At 40.9% G+C, this 21,564-nt stretch overlaps 1 protein-coding gene across 5 annotated transcripts in view; it reads left to right on the top strand.

Annotated features, from left to right (window-relative positions):
* PAN3 (poly(A) specific ribonuclease subunit PAN3) overlaps positions 1-21,564 on the top strand; it is a 128,968-nt gene that overhangs the window by 41,558 nt on the left and 65,846 nt on the right. For 3 of the 5 annotated variants that reach the window (XR_009458885.1, XM_059720187.1, XM_006270477.3), the window contains exon 5: positions 12,473-12,634. The exons of the other annotated variants lie outside the window; for them this stretch is intronic. Coding sequence is in view for 2 of the 3 variants with exons in the window: in XM_059720187.1 (XP_059576170.1) it covers positions 12,473-12,634 (162 nt within the window). In the remaining variant the exon portion in view is untranslated. The remainder of the gene's footprint in view (positions 1-12,472; positions 12,635-21,564) is intronic. 5 annotated transcript variants of the gene reach the window in all.

Raw genomic sequence — 21,564 nt, 5'->3', positions numbered from 1 at the left:
GCCTCATGACACCAAAAGCCAGGTTTAGAATTAGACTAACGTTCTGTCTTCAGTGTTGCTATACTGTGTTCCTTCTAATATACATAATAATGTTTTGTTAAGGATGAAGTGCCATTCTGAATTTGGATTTTTTTTGCCTTTTAAAAATTATCTCAACACTAATATTTTGAAATACATGGTCTCTCTTAGAAAAATACTTTGCCTTTAAATACTCTTAGCTAGGAAAACTTCTGATTCATTTGATTCCTCTGGTAAGCTGTTGTAAGAATTTATAAAATATGCAATAGTGCAGTGGATTAGAATTAGTGCTTCTATAAGGGGATGGCAGTTTCTTTCTTTAAAGAAATCAAGCAACACTATGTTTATGTAAACTGGCTCTGAGACTGTTGCCATCAATCCAGACTAATGGTTACCGCAACTTTTTTAAATTGGTCAGCCTGGCAGAGCAGCATTCTTTGATTTCTGCATCCCTCCTCCCCCTGCATTATACATTTATTCATACCTTCAAACCCACTGGAACTGAACTCTCCTCAAAGGTTCCCAATGTTTTTCTTTGTTTTTTAATTTCCATTTGGTAATGCTTTTTGGGTCATAACTAGAGAAGGGTTCTAAGGCAGTGATGACTGATGCGAGGTTTGTAATGAGCGTCTTATTTGGGGGAGTATTTGGCCATAACAGGATGCTTCTGTGTGCCGCCTGTATTATTGTCTTCATGTGTACCACAAGCAATTTTGCCTTGGATGACTAGAAGCCAAAACCAAAAGACTGCGAAGTGGAAAAAAATGCAGATGGAATTATCTGGATTGAAATGCATCTGAAACAAGCTTCTTCTTTGGTACATGTTCCAGGTTTATTCCTTAGCTTCTCCACTGTGAATCATGTTTTCTGCTTGAGGATTCCAAGATTCCTCTAAAATGTTAGTGCTTCTCTAAATGAGACTTAACTTCCACTTTTTTCCTGCTCATCCTGTATTTCTATGACTGTTCACAGAAGTCATGTATTCAGCTCCTCTGTTCTTACCATGCCCTATATAGCCTTCCTCTGGTATGCACACAGCTTTGTTGGTACCATTATGCATGTGAGTCTGCAGGCATTGAGCATTCTGGCTCTAATCCGCTAAAGAGCTAAAGTGCCTTCATAACTTGAAGCTAGTGACTTCTTCATGACCTGATGAAGAATGTCTTTTATTCAAAAGCTTGTCTAACTCTATCCTAGCTATGCAGTTGGTCCAATAAAAGAACACCCTAAGAAATCCTTACCTCTCTCAATTCCTGGACCATCACAGCTACAACATCATTCTTATACTACCTATAATTAAATATGTACCTCATTGCTTTACTGAAGTGGGACCAGTAGTTTGTAGGATATAACTCTTTAGTAGCAAGCATTTGCCTGGGAATTTTGATTTTGATTTTTTTTCATTAAAAAAGCACCCTTTGTCTTGAGCTTAAATAAATTATTCCTAAATTGTCAATATTACTTTATCAGTATTTAAGCTGTATTTCACACAACTCTATTTGTAGAAGTATACAGATTGTACAGTCTAAGCACTTAATAGTAAAATTTAAGTGACTTTAGCCCTTCTACTTTATGCATATGCATTACAATAATTGTTTAAGATTACGTACCATTTAAGTATTTCTTCAGTTCTTAAAAAAAGGAACGTCCTGTACATTTTTTTCATAATTTTATTTATTGTTATAGACCTGTTACTTCACTGTTCTTTCTTTGGTTTCATACTAGTGTAACTTCATGAAATCAATAATTAAAGAAGGAAAACTTACAGGCTTGATCCTGTGTATTTTTAACTTCTAAAAGGTAAATGACTTAATCCTTCACAGAAGAGCAAGAATACTGTTTTAATCCAAAAAGTGCAAGTTTGTTTAGAAATATGTATTTAACCATTCTTGTGTGTCTTATGTTGTATGTCAAATTCAGGTTGAGATTATAAAATTTATTTTACTCCCATAAGAGTGTATTCCATCCTTGCTGGAAAGATGCAATAAAATATAATCTAATATGTTCCTTGAAATTTTGTTCTGACCCTTACTAATACAGATACTTCTGCAATTTAGTGTGATACTTAAGTCGTTCTGTAGTCATAGGGCTGGCTACACCATGGGGTTTTTTTGTTTTTGGGGGGGTGTTTTTTTGGTTGGTTGAGTCCACCCAATGAGATTGTAAAGGCTCATGCCTTTATTTGTCATGGGGTAGGATCTTGGAATTCTCCCACTTTCAGACCAGTTCAGGTCCTTGCATGATCCTCTCTACAGGAATGTATGACCAGTGAGACTGTTTCATCTGTTGAATAAAATACTGCAGTTTACGAGGTCTGTTAGCCAAAGTTTTAGAGGAAACTTTATTTCAAAACTGCAAGTAGCTTTTAGACATACTTATTCTTATCTAATTTTAAGCACTTCTAATAAGCTAAGCAAGATATACAGGAGAAGAACAAAGTCTATTTGCTTGTATAGAAAAAAGGAGTTCTTGGGACCTAGTCTAGTTCCAAGTTATTTTTATAGTCTCTGTCCATCCCTAGTCATCCTACCTTCATGGAAGCTAGAATGTGTGATTTTTTTTTTTTTTTTTTCTTCCCCCCCCCCCCCAAAACACCCCTTCCCTGTTCTTTCTCTAGTTTCCAACTGGTATAATGCTTGGTGGTCTTCCTTATACAACTCAAAAATAAAGTCCTCCTTTTTGCCTCAAACTAGCTTTTTTCCCAGTAAGCCAGCCAGGCAGTCTGGGAGGATGCCATGTTTGTAAGGTACCCTTAAGAGCTTGCAGTTTCTGACACTACTTTTGATGGGAATGTGATGAAGCTATTTTTCTCTCTTTTTGATATTTTTCCACCATACTATTTTAATACATTCAGAACATAAATTACTTCAGGGAAGACTTAAGGCTGTTCCTAGACTGAATTTTTCTTTTAGACATGAAGCTTTTTCTGACATATCATCCTAGTATCATAAAAACATATTTAAAGCAATCCTGTAAACTATTTGATTGTTGTTGCAAGAATCTAGGAAACAAGATTATCTTCATAGAGAGGGACTAAATATTCAAATGATATAGTTCATTTTTACTATAAAGAAAATAAACTTAACTTCAAGGTGTGTGTCCAGACTGTGACACTGTCTGGTCTTCATTTTATAATTTAAAGAAATTACTGCTACATTCTAAATTTTTTTTAAGTGTCTTAAATTTGGTGTATTTATTAATAATCATATCTGACTTAGTATTTTTTTTCCAGATATAGCCTGGTTTATGGTTTGGTAGGCATCCTACACTGTTTCATGGAACTAAACTAATCCAACATTTTATTACAGAAATTGGTATGATTTATGTTAATGAAAGAACATTTATTTTACTGTTGTTTTTATACCTCTCTTGAAAGATAGCTTTCTAGAATATGAATGCTTTAGACCTAATGTACTCTTAATAAGCTATGTTTTTTAAAAATCAGTTTGATTTGTGCTGCTGTTGGTAAATCCAATATAAATAAATGCAATATATTTGGCGACCAGCATATCAAAGGGATTAAAATAATGAAGATATGTATTTTGGGATTTTATTTTACAAGCTTTTTCAGCCTCCATCTCAACCAGCTGCATAGCCTTAAGTGTAGATCAAGGCTTAAGGCAATTAAATATAAACCTAACCTTGTAACCTAACGTCAAGGTGCCTTTGCCAATTTTTGCAACCTCTCACTGTTCCTGTGTCAAATATGTGCGATATGTTGCATAAAAATGACATGCTATAAACTCTTCCTGTGTAATCCTTAAACTTTGAATACACAGTAATAGAATATCATTCAAATTGAAGTTGGTAGAAAATTATTATGTTGTTGGGAATTCGTGTTATTATTACACATTAGTGTATCTTGTAATGCATATGCATAAGAGCTGAGTAAAGGCTGTATATACATTTTTAAACTTATTCCCTCTAGATTGGGTGTTTCATTATGTGAATTTAATATTTTTCAGTATTTGTATGCAATCTTTATACAAGAGAAATGATGAATTACTTTTCCCTAAATTTTTATAATTAAAAAAAAAAAATTAAACTACACATGTAAATTCCATAATCGGGAGCTGTTTGTTTGCACACAATCCAGATGGTACAGTAGAAGTACATGAGATCCCAACCTGAAGAATTTTGCAGTTGGATAATACACTTTGACTCCTCAGAATACATATTTACACATGGTACTTTTTGCCATATCTTAAACCCTCTCTACAGTAAAGTTTTGTTGGTATAGCTGTGCCAGAAAAAAACTTCCTTTGAAATTGATATAATTTCTTTCACTTGCAGAGCTGGAATAGTTTGTGTGTATAAGTGTGTCTGTATTAGGGATTTTTCCAATACACTAGATCAGACCCCTAGTCAACATAAATAGGGTTGAAAACTTGTGTATGGAGGTCTTCCTTAGCCTTTTTCGACCTTCCAGGATCTGCAAAGCCTTAATCTATGCATTTGTTAAATCCACTGTAGAAACTGTAAGATGCAGCTTGCAGTTCAAAACAACTTGCACTCCTATAACTGTGTCTGCTTCTTAGAAGACAGACTATTGCCTAACTATTGAACCTTTTTTTGCTCAGCCTGTTCCAGAAATCCTTTTTAGCTAATGAAAATCTCACCTCAAATGCTGGAAACATCACTATCATTTAAACATAAGAGAAGAGGAAGACCTACACCAAACTAATGAAAACTTTACGTCCATTAGTGACATTGCAAATGTCATCCTTTTCCCTCAGTTCAGTGGAGTTTTGGAGTGTTTAAAAAAACCACAACAAAGCAGCAGAGAATTTGTTTTGTATAACTACTGAGCTTTAATCTATGTGCTTGAACTCCTTTCACCACATTCCACTTACTCCATAAGTTTTTTTGTAAAGTGCCTGTCAGTCTCCTGTTGAGCTGGGAACATTTTCTAACAATGTCCTTAAATGCCCTTCTTCCTCTGTTGCCTGATGCAGCTTAAGATGAAACATGCCTGCTTGGCAAATCATATGAGGAAAGGCTGAGAGGGGACTTAGTAGCAGCTTACCTCTACATCAGGGGAGTACATCAGGGGCTTGGCGAATAACTGTTTACTAGGGCACCCTTGGGGAAAAATAGGAGTAATGCCGACAAACTCCTGGAAGGCTGTTTGAGGCTTAACATTAGGAAAAACTACTTCACAACTAGGGTGTTCAGACTGTGGAATAAGCTACCTCCAGAGGTGGTACAGTCGCCTACTATGGAAATCTTCAAGAGGAGATTGGATGGTTGCCTTGCTGGGGTCACCTGACCCCAGTTGTCTTTCTGGCTTGGTGCAGGGGCCTGGACCCAATGATCTTCTGAGGTCCCTTCCAGCCTTACAATCTATGAAACTCTGTTAAACTTGATCTTTTTTTCCCCATTAAGTGAGGTAAAATCAAGCCAGAACACTGCTTCTAGCATTCATAAACTGGAGTGAAGAGATGGTACAAAGGTATCATTTGATTTCACTGGTTACAGCAAAACACAAAGGGTGGGAGGGAGTGTTTCTTGGTTTGAAACCAAAACCACGTGGCTGCATCCCCACATGCAAACTCGTGCAGTTTGTGGTACCACAAACCACGCATGCAGGAAACTAAAACATGCCCCATGCTGCAAACGTGTAGTGTGGGGGCAAAATTTGCTACAAGGATTTTAGCTAGCTGCTAGCAGCCCTACCAGTGGATCAGGGCAGGGAGCTGGGACCTGCCCCTCCTCTGCAGCTCTTTCCAAGTCCCGTGCCCCTGATCTGGGAGCCAGGGCCAGAAGCTTCCTGCTGCCAGGTCAGGGGACATTGTCCCTGCCCCAGCAGCGGGCAGAGCCCTGGGACCAAGAGACCGCTGTCTTCTGGCCCTGGTGCTCCCTGCCAGCCCCTGGGATAGTGGCAGGGACCCATTGCAGGGCTGTAGGGAACTGGGAGAAAATCTTCTCCCTGATCCTTGCATGTGTAGACACCTACCCAAAAACCCTTACTCAGTGCATCTACATATGACATTACATCACTAGCAATGTGCTACAGCAACCTAGCATCTGCAGGCAAGACCCATAATGCAGCTATGGCGCCACAGTGATACACTACTCTGTTATAGCATGTCGTTATGGCGATATACTGCCTAAAAATAACCATGTGCAGCACATGCAGAGCAGTACTGGCTGTTACTACGCCGTCTTTTAGTACTGCCACTAAATAATGGCACAGTAACAACGTCGCCATAGCAACACGTGTAGATGTGGCTGCCATGCAGTAGCTTACTCTGCAGTAAATCTAGGTTTGAGTAAATACATGTGTAAACTCACCCAGTGTCCTGCAAAAAGCACACATGCAGAGTTGTGTGCTAGAGCACAAATATATGCCGCTACTATTTGTACTGTTGCAGGCACATTTGGATGCAGCCTGTGTGGCTTTATAGATCCATATCGTCAACCTGACTTTTCATCTGAAAGAGACAGAAATAGGACAGGACAGCTTTCTTTTCCACATGCTTGTCATGTAAAATAAAGACATTGCTTTCTATATAAACTTTAGCTAATTTAGGTAGTTTTTAATCGTACTTTTTTGTAAAATGCATTGGTAATCCAGTTTTATGCCAAGAATGCCCCTGAGTACCAGTATTATTTTATCCTTACCCTTTCCATATATGAAATATATGGAAAGGCACTTTCCATAATATATGAAAAGTACCTTTTCATATATTACGGAGGATTATAGTAATACTGTGCATCTAAAAAGTATTGTGCCTTTCTGTTTAGCTAATGCATCGCATCTGTTGGAGGGAAATACAAAAGTGGGAGTGGCTGTTCTGGAGGAAGGAGGGGTGTTATAAATATACCAGGCTACTAGCTGTTAAGAGTGCAGTTGTGAACTGGAGGAGGTAATAAGTTGTCACTTGTATTCAGCTGTCAGTTTTCAAAACAAAGTACAGGCAGTCCTTGACATTACAACTTTTCAAGTTACAATGTTTCGCACTTACAACCTTTATAAATTGACATCCTGTTTCAACTTTATGATTTCATAGATTTCATAGACTTTAGGGCTGGAAGGGACCTCGGAAGATCATCGAGTCCAGCCCCCTGCCCAAAGGGCAGGAAGTCAGCTGGGTTCATAGGATCCCAGCAAGATGAGCATTCAGTTTGCTCTTGAAGGTGTTCAATGTAGGTGCTTGAACCACCTCCGGTGGCAGGCCGTTTCAGACCTTGGGGGCTCAGACAGTAAAGAAATTCTTCCTTATGTCCAGCCTGAAACAGTCTTGTAGTAGTTTATGACCGTTCGACCTAGTCGTCATCCCTAGGGGCGCTCTGGTGAACAAACGTTCCCCCAGATACCGGTGGTCACTCCTGATCAACTTATAGGTGGCCATCAGATCACCCCTGAGCCTGTGCTTTTCCAGGCTAAAGAGCCCCAGGGCTCTCAGCCTGTCATCGTAGGGTCTGCTTCCCTGACCTCTGATCATGTGCATGGCTCTTCTCTGGACTCTCTCAAGCTTCTCCACATCCTTTTTGAATTGTGGAGCCCAAAACTGGACGCAGTACTCCAGCTGCGGCCTCACTAAGGCCGAGTACAAGGGGAGAATGACGTCCCGGGATTTGCTTGAGAAGTATCTATGGATGCAAGCCAGCGTTTTGGTCGCTTTACTTGCCGCAGCATCACACTGCAGGCTCATGTTCATCTTGTGGTCAATGATGACCCCCAAGTCTCTTTCTTGCATGATGTCAGTTTCAGCTTACAACATTCGATCCAATGCAACGCCATGCCAGCGAACAAGTTAGCTGCGTTGCTCATCTCCTTGGAGAACATCTGTCCAAACTTCCTTGGACACTTTCTTTAAGAATGCAGACAAGACTCCAGAAAAACCTGCATCCAAGACACTAGCCAAGAACCCTTCAAAAAGCCCAACCAAAGCCTTTCAAAAAGTCTAGCAAAGTCATCTCAAAGAAGTCCTTCCAAATCAATATGATTGCTATTTACAATATAGATACATTAATGTAGCTATATTATTCATCTATAATTGATTGAGTACAACATTCTGGGGTATTTTTAGTGAAAATAGGGTATCGGGCCGTGGCCATTTTTAACATTGTTTCTTATGAGAAAATTGGTTCCGAGTTGCAACGTTTCAACTTGAGACGTGGTTTTCAGGAACTGATTGTGTCATAAGTCTAAGGACTGCCTGTATAGCAAAAACTGGTTCTGTCCTAGTAGATTAATCATGAAGCTGAATGGTTTTAACCTTCTCTTTCATAATTTGTCAGTGTTAATCTCAACTCAAATACCATGTCACTCTCATTCTGGAGTTTTGTTTACCCCACCTCCTCCTCCCTCCAAAAAAAAGGGTTACAGTAAAAAAATAAATAAAACCCCAAAGCATTTCTGAACTGATTTTCTTGAATAGTATATACTTCATTTTGTTCCTGTAATCAACTGTTATTTCCTGGATTCCCAACTTTCCATAATCCAGTATTTGACCTGATTTAAATTAGATGGTAAGATCCTTGTAGCAGGAAATTTTTTTCCCAACTTTGAAGTGTAATCTGTGCACACCAGTGGTGATAGACCTATTTATGCAAATTAGTAAGTCTTTCCACATAAAGTAAACTCTTGGAGTTTGGATTATCCACAGTTTCCTATATAATAAAGATCCTAAATTTCCCTTAGGCAAAGCACATCTACATTTTTCTCAGCCGCAGGGTTCATGACTTGGTTTGCAGTTTTAAGTGTGGCAGAGTTGGAACAATTTGGACAGTTAATAGATCCGCTGTCAGGAAGTTTATATTGAAAGGGAGCTAAATAATAGTTTGCAAAGGCAGACTCCAGAAGATTTTGTGGAAGCCATGCTTGTTTGGCCCTTCTCATCTGTTCCAGTAGTCCAGTGTATTTCTTGCTAGGTATGATACTGCTTCTAATAATTTGCTTTAGTCATTGCACAGTATCAAAATATCAGATGCCCTAAAAATTAGTCAGCATAACTATCTGTACAGTTCTTTTAAAAAAAAGTCTGTTTCTGAAAAAATCTTTACTTGATGGAATCTGTCTAGCAGACACTTGCTGCACTCATCCAAAGGGGGTTTGCCTCTGCCCCACTTTCCAATTTCCAGTTTGTGTTTTTACTAACCAGATTGTCACTGTTTCCTTGGCAAGCCCACCTTCCAGAGAAAAGATGGTCCTCGGTAGCCCTGGAGGTCCCTAGAGGCTCAGAATGGATGCTTTATTTTTAACTTTAGATCATAGGAAGAGAACTGAACTGGGAGTTAATTTTACTTTCTTCTGTGGACAAGGGGAGAGAATATAGTGATTGTGGACTGCTTAGTTTGATTTCTCAGTTTATTTGCTAAACTGACCCATCTCTACTAACAGGAACTCTTTCTTGCTGCTACTACCTGTAAGCTGATCCACCACTTAACCACAATATCTTTGCATCAATACAATAGTTTGTAGGTAAATGTGGTATATTTTGGAAATCATTTCCATTCTTTATTAAAATGTTGCCAGGGATTTTATATTTTACTATGTTTTGGAAGTCTTGAGTTATAGAGTAGAATGTGCAGCAAGCTCCCGAGTCACCCAAATGCTTATGAATATTTTTCCTCTAGTGTCAAATGAAGTTTAATCTTGGGTACTTGCCTTTTAATTCCTGGGTTTTGACAGGACGACTGGTAGTAAGGGCTTATCAATTCAGACTTGTTTAGATTCACATTATTTAGTGGCAAAGAATTAGCCATGTTCTTCTTTTGTTCTGTTTTGTTTTTCTGGTTTTATTTTTTGTGATTTGGGAAGGTAGGATTGTGCCCCCTTTATGAAGCTGGAATTCAGTTGTTGTGCTGCCTTGGCATCTCAATCTCATAAAAGAAGCTGTTTTCCACTGTAAAATGTTTGGCTCAGTTCCTCTTTTGTTTTAGTTCTCCCTTTCAAAATATTTATAGATCACCTTTCATTTTGAAGGATTCAAAATCCTTTCATAAACATGAGTGAACTTCAACATTAAATGCGGTCTGTTGAGGTGGAAAATAGACAGCTGCTGCCTAACAGATGACAAGAACAGTGAGGTGGAGGTAGAAATGTTAGTAAAGGCATTGAGACTGATCCTTGCTAAGAGGTAAAATGTCCAGTATCCTTGGAGAGAAGATTAAATACTGCTTTTTAAGTCCTACCCAAAACTCCCCAAGGGCAAATAGTCTACCTTAGCAGAAATCAAACCATGACAGATAATGTGTAGCAATACTGTTTCTGTTTGAAATATTGAAAACCACTTGATTGTTTAAATTGGTTTGAGTTTCTTTCCTTTTTTCTTTCCCTTAGATAATTCTTAGCTTTATTGTAATCAGGTTATGCTCTGAATGTGAAAAGACTGTACACCTTTTCCATTGTGCAGCTTATTATATTCCCACTGTAAGTACTTCAAGAGAGACTGCAAAAGCTAGTTATACTTTCCGTTGTACCCCAGGAATTCTAATTAATCTTTAAACAACTTTGACCCTTAATTATTAAGTCATTAAGTTTGCATCTTTTGTTTCTTACTCTTAACTAATTTGGGCTATTGCCTACAAAAGTCAGTCATAGATGTGCAGCAGACAAAATTTGCTGTTAGTCAGCCATTCAGTAGTGGTTTAGACTAATGACTAAATTTTCACCATCACTTATCTCTCAGGTGTATCTCCTGTTCATTGTTTCCTTTTGAAGTCGTTCTGTAATGGTCTGTTTATTTTATTGTACTGATGAATCATTCAGATTTTAGTGCAACTGATTTAAGTAGGTTTCTGTATGCAGGTAAGTTTTAAGTCTACATCTTATGGTTATCATGTTATCAGTTGATGACGACTCTATGAGCAGAACTATATTCTTGCTGTGAAATGTCAGAGTTTATACTAAAAAATCTAAAAAGATAGCAACAAAAACCTAGCAGGGTTGAGCCACACGTTAAGTAGCTCCCATCTCTGGAGTTGTTACAATAACATATTTCAGTATAACAGTCATGGTCATCTGATTCTAATCTATTTCAGATTTCATTATTCAATTACTAATCAAAACCATTAGAATGTTGTAATTTGCTTTTACTATAAACCTGTCTTGGGAGAGGAAACCAAAATATTCTATCCTTTGTGATATGTATGTGAATACTTTAAAATAGATCAGTTGTCTTTTTTTTCTCTTTATCATTAGGATTTTACTACAGCAGTACATCCTTTGGTCATTCTGCAAGTTCTACAGCAGATTCTTGACAAAATCCTAAACCTTTTATGTTCTTCATTCAGGCAAGATTCAATAACCTTTTATCTATACTAGGGAGAGGCTTCTGACAGCATTTTAAAATTTCTCCGTGGCTTAGGTGAGATGTTTTAATTGGTGTTCACTAGATGCTGGTGGCCAAGTATCCACATTAAAGCCTGGAATCAGAAGCATGGGAGTTAATTCCCAAGTATGTATAGTCTTACTGAAGAAGCCAAAGTCATATATACTCCAAAATTCTTCTGATATTTTTCTCCTTGGTAGGACACACTGGCTTGACAGCATGGTGAAGTTAAGACAACCTTTGTCCTTTGCCTCCTCCTTGGTTAAAAGCCTTTATAATCTCCAAGTTCTTTTAATTTAAATGCTTTTTAAAGGTCTCTAAGCTCTCAGTTTGAGGAACAAATGTTATATCTATTGTAAAGGGACAACTACCTATTGCATGTTCAGTTTTGAAAAGCATGTTTCATTTTTTTCATGAAGCTGGTTTAATTTATTCTTTCATCATCTTTCTTGTTCACCTTCATCTAGGAAGGTAGTTAGAAATAGTCTTCTAAATATTCATTTGGATAGACATAATTTTTGCTTAGTTGCTTGTGTTCACCTGTAAATAAGTTCTTTCTCTTCTTATGCTTAAACTTTTTTTAAACAAATACCCTATGCTTTTTGGTAAAAGTATTACAACTTTTTTTTTTTTTCTTAAATCCTTTTCCTAAAATTAATTCTCTGTTCGATGGAAGTTTTTGCCCCTTCCCAAGGGAAGTGGCAAGAGTTCAGTATCACAATGTGATTGAAGGTATGTGCTATCAAGGCATATGGATTGGAAGGCACCATGGATTTCTAAGACCTTTGAGTTTGTCCTGCTATGAAGATGTCTCCTTGGTGAGATAGAAACACAGAAATATCAATGAAAGAGTTTTGTAAAACCTTCCTCTCCCCCACCCCCTTCCCCCAATTTTTTATGAAACAGCAGACACTATGCACAGATTTCAGTGGTTGACTTCTGTTGCTTACAAATGTGTGACCTTCCCTTAGTCTGTTTCTCCCTCTTGAAGCATTATTAGTTAGAACCCAATAGTCGGGATTGAAGGGAAACAGTCTCAGAGAAATTTTACTTGCAAATTGTTTCCTATTCCACCAATCCAGAGATTATCCTATGGTATACTACCTAATTCAGCTTAGTTTTAGACTGAGGGATGTTAGGAGTGGCCTGGTTTCTCTCCTTCTTTTTCGTAGCCAAGGAAGTATCGTCTGGGGATGCTGGAGGAGAGGATAGTTCCGGTGGGATCAAAAGCACGAAAATCAAAGAACACTATTGGCTGTCTGGCTGACAGGTGTAAAACAGGAGTGCCCATCAATATGGTTTGGTGGAACAGAGTCACAGAAAACAATTTACAGGTAAAATTATTTTTTATTAGTCACTTTTTCAATACCTTGGATGCTTTATTTTCAGTTTTGGAAAATGTTAGAAAGTTATCCCAAGTAGAGGTTGGAACTGGACTCATAGTTTACATAGTGAAATAAGTATAGTAGCTCCCAGGAAAAGTGACTCTGTGGCATTTTAGTGTCCTTGCCCACCTTTCCTATTTAGTGCATTTGTTTTGTTACGTTGTTATTTTTTGAGGTGGAAAGCATACAAGTATCTTAAAAGTTAAAAGTAAGACGTATCATTTATGGCAAGAGATGTTTCTTAAAAAAAAAAAACCCATCAAAATATCTAATAGAATGCTTAAGTACCCAATATAGATATCTTTTTTTTTTCCTTTGGAAGAGTCTAAATTTTATGATTATCTTGTGCATTTAAATGATTAGTTTTCAATTTGCACCAAGTCTTTTTTTCTCTATTGCCTTTAAATTTACTTTATAAGAGGATAATGTGCTCGAAGTTGAAAATGATTTGTTTGACTCAAATGAATGCTTAGTCTTGCAGGGTGAGTGGCATAAACCAGAGAACTTTTAAAGAGGGGTTTAGAATGGAACGGTCACGTTGACCTTAGCTATGTTATTATTCTTGGTATTACTTAGGAACTTATACACAGCATTTCTCTTAAAGAGCAACCAGTCCATCTTCCGGTAATGTGTGATATTTGTTTTCCAATTTGGGCTAGGAAGACCAAGATACTTGCTTGGGACCAGGCAGTGGATCAGTGGTAAAGCTAAAATCGGAGTTCTGCAGATATCGCATAATTTTTTCCACCCACTAAACTTAAGTAGTATGGTTGCTGGGGGCACACACCTCACAAGGTTTATTAGTGCTAACACCTATGTGCAAGTAGGAAGCAAAGTGGTAGAACACCAATCTCCAAACTCAGCAGGACGTGGAGAGGTCAGGAAGAGTTATCAGCTGCTGCTTCTCTGTTCTGCTTGCCATCTGTGCTGCTTTCATTCATGCTCCCCTCTGCACAGCTTGAGGGTACAGAAAAATAGAGTTTCTACAGATTGGAAAGGCAAAAGACTTCAGACACAAATCTTCTGACCAAGTTACAGCTGCCCTTTCTAAAATTGCTTGTCCTAAACTATACTCAAGTGGGGTTGGTGTTACATCTTCCGTAGCACTTGATTCTTTGTGAGATTGAAATGGGAGTGGTTTGGGCCTTTAGCAACAGGAAGGAAACTTGGATGATATAAGGAACAAAATTTTCATGAATCCAAATTTGCATTGTACCTGCTGCATGATTTAATTAGCATCCTGTATAAGACATGAGTTTCTATTTAATACAGCCTAATTCAGAAGTCTTGTTTGAAGATACAGGATTTAAAAGCACATGCATGAAAGAATGGAAAAAAGTTACAAATACAGAGGCAAGAAAGCATGAAAAAAAAATGGGAAAAGAAGACGACAACCCATGGAAAATGTATCAAATGGGGAAATCAGTAGAAAGAGACTGTATGTACATTGTGGGAGCAAGGTTACCTGTAGAGCCTTCTGAGTAGAGATGTGAAACTGAATTACAGCTTTTAAAACTCATGAAAAAAATATTCTACCTCTTACCTACTTCTAGGGGTTGATCTGGTGGGGGAGAGGGAGTGTGGTGGTGCCTTTGCACCTTGCCCTTCTCCCCACTTCAGTTCCTCCTCCACCACTGCTGTTCCCAGGAGCTAAGAGCCCAATCTTGCTAGAGTTGAGTTGCCTGGCCTGTCTTCCACAGCCAGATGGGCAGCCAAGGGCAGCTGCCATTTCCTGCCACCGTCAGAGGCCAGGCGGGGACCCAATCCTGACCACACATCCCCTTTCCAAAATCCTGGCTCCACAACTGTATATTTTTAAAGCTTTGAACTTGTGAGTGGCAATTATTTCTCTTTGTTTGAAGAAATTGAAGAGCGAGTTGTGCTTTTTAAAATAAAAGCATTAAATGTAAAATTGCAAAAAAACAGTAGTAATTAGGAAAGTTTGGTATCTGAAGCTACCTTTAAATATAAAGTAACAGTTTAAAGGGGACACTAAGGTGCATGGTTGACAGCCCAGAAGTCACAAGTTCAAGGCCGTAGCAGAAGCGTTCATGGCATGGTGTGTCAGATTCCAACAAGTCTGCCAATTCTGCTAGATACCTTGTCGCAAGGACACAAAAAAGGAAGGAAAGGAAAGCACTTTGAAGCCATAGCTCAGGTTGGTTTTGAATTTCTAACTTAGCATGTACATATTCTACAAATAAGATTGGGTCATTTAGTAACATTTTGAAATACACTATTTAGAAATACATTTGGGCTAGGGACAAAAATTACACACAAACTGGTTTAAGTGTTTGGAAACTGGTTTAAACCTGTAACAGAACAGAAGTTCAGTGTACATAAACTGCTTTCAAAATGGCCAAAACCAAGTTGAAAATAAACTTTTTTGGATGCAGTATCAGATTTAACAGATTTAGGTCATCCCAGGATGTTTTGCAGCCCTGGGCTATGCTCTCTGCTCCAGTGGAGCCTGACTGCCTCACCCCTCTGCTATGTCCATCAGGCCATAGGGATGGAGAGGGGGAAGACCCCTCTAGCCAGGATCTACACAGCATGTGGGGGCAGGGATAGCCCCTGTGGTGTGGGCATTTTGATCCTCAGTGGCCCTCCCCCTTCCTAGCTGCTGATTGCTTCAGTAGCTGTCACAGAAAGGAGGGAGAAGTCCTCCCAACTGGGTGCCTGCCCATGCAGCCCATCATAGAGACACCTAAGAGCTGGGGGGCTTCCCTCCCACCCTAGCCCAGGGCAGCCCCAGGGAGCTCAGTGGAATTCTTCCCCTCCTGAGCCCCAGGGCTTCTTGCCTTAGCTGCTGCAAATCTCGGGGATAGCCCAGAGCAGCTGTACGGAGGGAGATTCTTTTGCTCCTCTGCAGCTGGTTTTGCCTGGGGTGCTGCAAGTCTGAGGCAAAACTATTTTCAAGGGAGTGGAAGAATTTCCCTCTGTTCTCTTAGGCTCTCCTTGAGATTTGCAGCAGCCAAGGAAAGCAGCCCTAGGGTTCCCGAGGGGAAAGAATTCCCCTCAGCTCCCTAGGGCTGCCCTGGGCTAGGGGAAAGCTCCCCAAGGTGGGAGCTCCCTAGTGTCCTCATGCTGGCTTGCATGGGCAAGTACTTGGGCAGGGGGCAGTGGCAACATGTAGGGGGTGTACAGGGGTGCATGTGCACCCCCTGAGAGCGCTGATACACCCCCTGACAGCAGCATTCTCAGGTGGGGGGACAAACGAAAGCACTGGTCCTCCCCCCCATCCCCCGAGCACGGTGGCCAAAGTGTGCCAGGAGAAGCAGTCCTCCTGTGGCCGATCCCGCTGACCCAGAAGCACCAGCGGTGCACCGCTGCCAGTTGTGGGTCAGTGGGATCGGCTGTGAAGGGACCTCCCCCCGAGTCGCTGACTGTCCCCTGGGGGGGCAAGTGCAGCTGGGAAGGAGTCATGGGGGAATTCTGCTCAGCTCCCCAGGGTGTCCTGGGGTGGGGAACCCAGGCTGGGAGAGGCTCCCCCAGGGTGGGCCAGCACCTGGACAGAGAGAGGGCTCCTTAACCCCTTGTGGGGAGACAGCAGAGGGTTCTGGGTATGTACTGTGGAGCCAGCTGGGGACACTTGGCTAGGCTGGCAATAGCCAGCAGACTGGGAGACTTGCTCTAGTACCCCTGTCTACTGGTCTGGGTTAGTGCAGGCCCCCCCTGCCTTTCCCAAATGAAAACTGAAAGTCAGTTCAGTTGGTTATCAGTTCAACCTACACAGCTTAGAGGAAGCTGCCTAGACTGAATCAATTCTGCCTCCAGTTTTTTGGCTGTCTGTACTTAGCCTCGCAGGTTTGAAAACAGTATATAGACCAGGTCTAGAATAATGACAGTAAGAACTAGTGAGTAGTTAGGGCAGTTGAGGCTTACTAGAAAAGTTGAAAGCCTCTCCTGAATCTAAAATTATTTGTTTTAACCTTTTAATTGCCAGGAGAAGCTCATAATAGCAAATTTAAGTAATGAAAATATAGGATGCCGGGGGGAAAAGGTATTATGCTAAGGTGACACATGCATTCTGATAGATGTAGCATTTATATTCGTATGTTGAAGATGCAAGGCTGTTGAAGATCAGCAGTTACTAAAAGGAAACTAAGATAATGTTTCAATCTTACAGTTGGCTTATAAGTTTTTGCTAGGTTATAAGGTTCACATTCTTGTTTAAAGGACTGTACATTTAAAAACATTATTTAGAATGTGGAAAGAGGTTTCATTTCATTTGGGAGATGAATACAGGACATCAATGTTTTGCTGTGGTCAGAAAAGTGGCTGAAATGTAATAAAACCTTATTTGTAAAATACACCTTTGAACATACAAGCATCAGATATATTTTATGCTGTCTTTTCTCAGTGCAAGCATTGCAGAGGTAACACAGCTGGGGGCAAGTGACCTGAATTAAGTTCTTTCTCGCTATCAAAAGTATTACTAAGTTTGCTTTTTGGGGTTAAATTCCACCTTCAGGGTATGAACACACAACTCTTTTTACTCTGGACTATTCTTAATTTATTCCAAAGACAGTTACTTTAATGTACAAGTCTTGTGTATGCTGCCATGGTTTGTTTCATTCCAGGGTGGTGCCTGTTCAGTACAAACCAGTTTCCCTGCCACCTAGTGGCCAGTTGCTATAATCACACCTATTTTGGGCAGCCTGCTGGGAGAGATGGTTGTATGTCTACTTCCTACCCCTACTGCAGAGAAAACTCCACTGCAAATTACTCTGGAGTAAAAGTGTTGTGCAAGACACCTAATGCTACTTTATTTAAATTCACTTTTATACATACAGTAAATAAGGCATGTTATTATGTGATCACACTCTGCACATTGCAGATGTATTAAATACTGGTTTTGTATACCTTTATAAAAGTACAGGTTTAAATTTGTGGATCGATTAGAGCTACATAAATAATCATATAGGGTTTTTGTAAGGGAGACTTGTTGGCATAAAATGCGTTTTGGACAAAACATAGTTTGTTTTGTCTTTTTTTTACTTGAAGACATTTTATTTGAGCCATTTTGTTTTGGAAACGTGGAAATGAAATGTTTGACTCTTGAAAATCCTTATTAGTTTGGCCAAAACTATTTGTTTAATTCACAATGAATTTGGAAAATAGATTTGCTTATATCTTTGGTTGACCCAAAACTGTTTTTTGGCAAATAATGACCAACAAAATCTGTTACCTCTAATCAGATTAACTAGAAATTATCCAAAAGAACAGCAGTTTAATTCTAATATGGTGGTTATCTAAAATGAAATTAGTAGACTTTATTAATGTAGTAGATTTGCTGATGGTTGCCATTAACCGGATTTAAGAGGGCAAAAATGGGAAAACAAGGAAGGGACAGATGTTTTTGTGTTTAAAGTCCCCAAGCTACCTCCAATCTCTAGCTAGCTGCTCTGACATTCCAGAATGTATCTTTCCCTGATGTCATAGTTATTAAGAACCCCAACTAGACTAGAATAGCACTGTATAGTGGTTTGAGTGAGTGAAGTTCATTCTGTAGCTCATCCGTCAGGTTTTTTTTTAAATTCTTGTCTATTTTGGAATAGAAAAGCCATTTTGAAAACTATGATGTAAAACTAGAAAAAGGGAGAGGGAAAGAACTGCCTCTGAATAGGTTGGATACAGTTTGGTGGTGGTTTTTGTGACATTACAGGATTATGCAGCAATTTAGGATGTCAGATCAGATCAGCATGACTTTGGAGGCGCAGGAGAACATAAAAAGAAAACAAAAAGGCTTGTCTCCAGTCTTTAGCCTGGTAAGTATTTTGGCACATATTTATGAAATGTACTTGCTTTGGGTTTTGACTTTGATCTGGTAGGAAACTCTTTGAGAAGATCATCAAGGAGCACATCTGTGATGGGCCGGCATTGGGGATGACGCTCAAGGGCAACCAGCACGGTTTCATTAGGGGCAGGTCATGTCAGACCAACCTGATTGCCTTTTACGATCAGGTCACAAAAGCATTGAATGCAGGTGTCGCTGTGGATGTAGTCTTTCTGGACTTCAGCAAGGCCTTTGACACTGTTGACCACCCCATCCTCATTAAAAAACTAGGCGACTGTGGCATCGATGCCTACACGTTCAGATGGATTGCTAATTGGCTGAAGGGTCGTACTCAGAGGGTGGTGGTGGACGGGTCATATTCGACCTGGGGGGAAGTGGGCAGTGGAGTCCCCCAGGGCTCGGTCTTTGGGCCCGCACTGTTCAATTTCTTTATCAGCGATTTGGACGACGGGGTGAAAAGCAACCTGTTCAAATTTGCTGATGATACCAAAATTTGGGGTGAGGTGGGCACGCTAGTAGGGAGGGAAAGACTGCAGAAAGACCTGGATAGGTTGCAGGGGTGGGCTAACAAAAACAGGATGCGTTTCAATACGGACAAGTGCAGGGTGCTGCAGTTGGGCAGTAGTAACCGGCAGCATGCTTTTTTATAAGATGAGAAACTCCCTTCTTGAGAGCACGGAGGCAGAAAGGGATCTTGGAGTCATCATTGACTCCAAGATGAACATGGGCCAACAATGCGAGGTCACGGTTGGCAGGGCTAACCGGACCTTACCGTGCATCCACAGGTGCATCTCAAGTAGGTCCAAGGAGGTGATCCTCCCCCTCTATGCAACACTGGTCAGGCCACAGCTGGAGTACTGTGTCCAGTTGTGGGTGCCCCACTTCAAGAGGGATGTGGACAACATTGAGAGGGTCCAGAGGAGTGCCACCCGCATGATCCGGGGACAGCAGGGCAGACCCTACAATGAGAGGCTACGGGACCTGAACCTGTTCAGCCTTCACAAGAGAAGGCTGAGGGGGGACCTGGTGACGGTCCATAAACTCACTAGGGGGGATCAGAAGGGTTTGGGGGAGACCTTGTTTCCCCTAGCGCCCCCCGGGATAACAAGGAATAACGGCCACAAGTTGTTGGAGAGTAGGTTTAGATTAGACATCCGTAAGAACTACTTCACAGTTAGGGCGGCTAGGATCTGGAGCCAACTTCCAAGGGAAGTGGTGCTGGCTCCTACCCTGGGGGTCTTTAAGAAGCGGCTCGATGCCTACCTGACTGGGATCAATTGAGCCCAGTTTTCCTCCTGCCCAGGCAGGGGGTCAGACTTGAAGATCTACAAGGTCCCTCCCAACCCTACTTCTATGATTCTATGATGTGTGAATGGAGCTAACGTAACTATGTAGTATACCAGGCAAGCACTTAAAATACATGCTGATTCTACTGCTACTACACAGTTGTATGTGTAGTATATGTGATAAGGTACAAATTGAGTTATTTCTTTAATACCCATGGCAGCAGATTTGTTTATAGGTTGAATATCATTGCCTGTATCCTGGTCTAGATTTGCACAAAATGATGACTAATTTCTTGGTGTACAGAGTTTGTGGTGGCTGTTCCCACACCACCATGATTACATTTATCAGAGAAACACAAGAGTGGAAGCTTTGTAGATCTTCAAGTCGTGTTCACTGTGATTAGACAGCCATATAATAAACATTTGCTTAAAATCAGTCTTTGGAGCTCTTAACCTTCATTAGCTTTTGTTGATGGTTGTTTTATTTACACTTCTATTAATGACTGGCTGTGTGCACATGCTAAAATTTTGGTTCTCTTGATCACTGTGCCTGTGGCCACATACAAATGTTCAGTTTTTACCAGGAGAATCACCATTCCTCTGGTAGACACTAGAAGAGTACAAACATTTGCACTCTTTCTCCTGGACCAAAAGTGGGGATTCTGGCAGAAAAATTAAGCTGACTTCAACCAAGGAGAAGCCAGTCCTGGGGGAGTATCTTTTGGGAGAATGAATGTTTGCACACTTTCTTCTGGATTAACTCCTTCTGAGGACAAAGAGGAGTGGAGCTGGGGGAAAGGCTCCCGTTCCATCCCAAGACTAAGGTCATCCCAGTCTGGAGAGAGTGTAGGGGGCAGCTGCTTCTGCCCCTCCTGGAGTCCAGGAGGGAGGGGAAAGGGAGGAGCTGCTCCCTGCTGTTCCTTACTCTTTGGGGACTATGGTGTGATTAAATAGGCAGAGTGTTTTGCTGCACTGCTCTGGCTCCCATGTACTGGGAGCCAAGCAAAGGTAGCAGGACTGCAAATTTCCTACCAGCCTTTTTCACTGGAGTCCCTAGAATGAGAAGTCAGAGGCAGGCAGCAGCCATAACTCCTTGCTTTTCTGCAGTCTCCAGTTTCAGGAAGAGGTGGGGGGCAGGACTGGGAAGTAGGCTTAGGAGTAGTATTCTCAAGCCCAGTTCCCAGCCCTGTTGTATTTTATATTGTTGGTCCTGTCACCCATCTGGGTGCCAAGAGGGGAGTGGAGGCAAGGGCAAACTGGCTTGGCCAGCACCTGGGCTTAGGGAGGCTCTCCCAAGGGTACTGGGGCAAAGCATCTGCTCTTCTCTCACCAGTCACAGGTGTGTGAAGTGGGTGAAGGCTTTGTCATGGGCCATGGAGCAGTGGAAGTCAAGCAGAGGAAGTAATGCTGCCCCCTGCCTGCTTGTCGCATCAGTGTCTTGGAGTGAGAAGGGGTTCAGAGTTTGCTCGGCTGCTCCTTATACTCCCCTCTCAGAGATTGGGAGCAGAGTGGAGAAGCTGCTCGCTGCTTCTCAGACTGGGTTTTCCATCTCAGGTATGAGTGAGGGCTTTGTCCAGATTCTGCCTTCCCTTCCCAGACTGGTCTGGGAGAAGAAGAGAACAGCAAGGCAAAGCCCCCCAGCCCTTTCCCCAGCTGATGACTTGGATGGCTTGGCGAAGGGGCTAGTGTTTTACCTTGCTGCTGCCTTTCCCCTTCTGGACCAGTCTGGGAGGGAGGGGAGCAGCTGCTGTACCCTGCCTCCTCTCCAAACTGGACACTACCTGGCTTGAGGA

The sequence above is a fragment of the Alligator mississippiensis genome, chromosome 1, assembly GCF_030867095.1.
Source record: "Alligator mississippiensis isolate rAllMis1 chromosome 1, rAllMis1, whole genome shotgun sequence".
Lineage (NCBI taxonomy): Eukaryota > Metazoa > Chordata > Crocodylia > Alligatoridae > Alligator > Alligator mississippiensis.
Note: the sequence above shows the minus strand (reverse complement) of the source record. Positions and strands in the feature narration are given on the sequence as shown.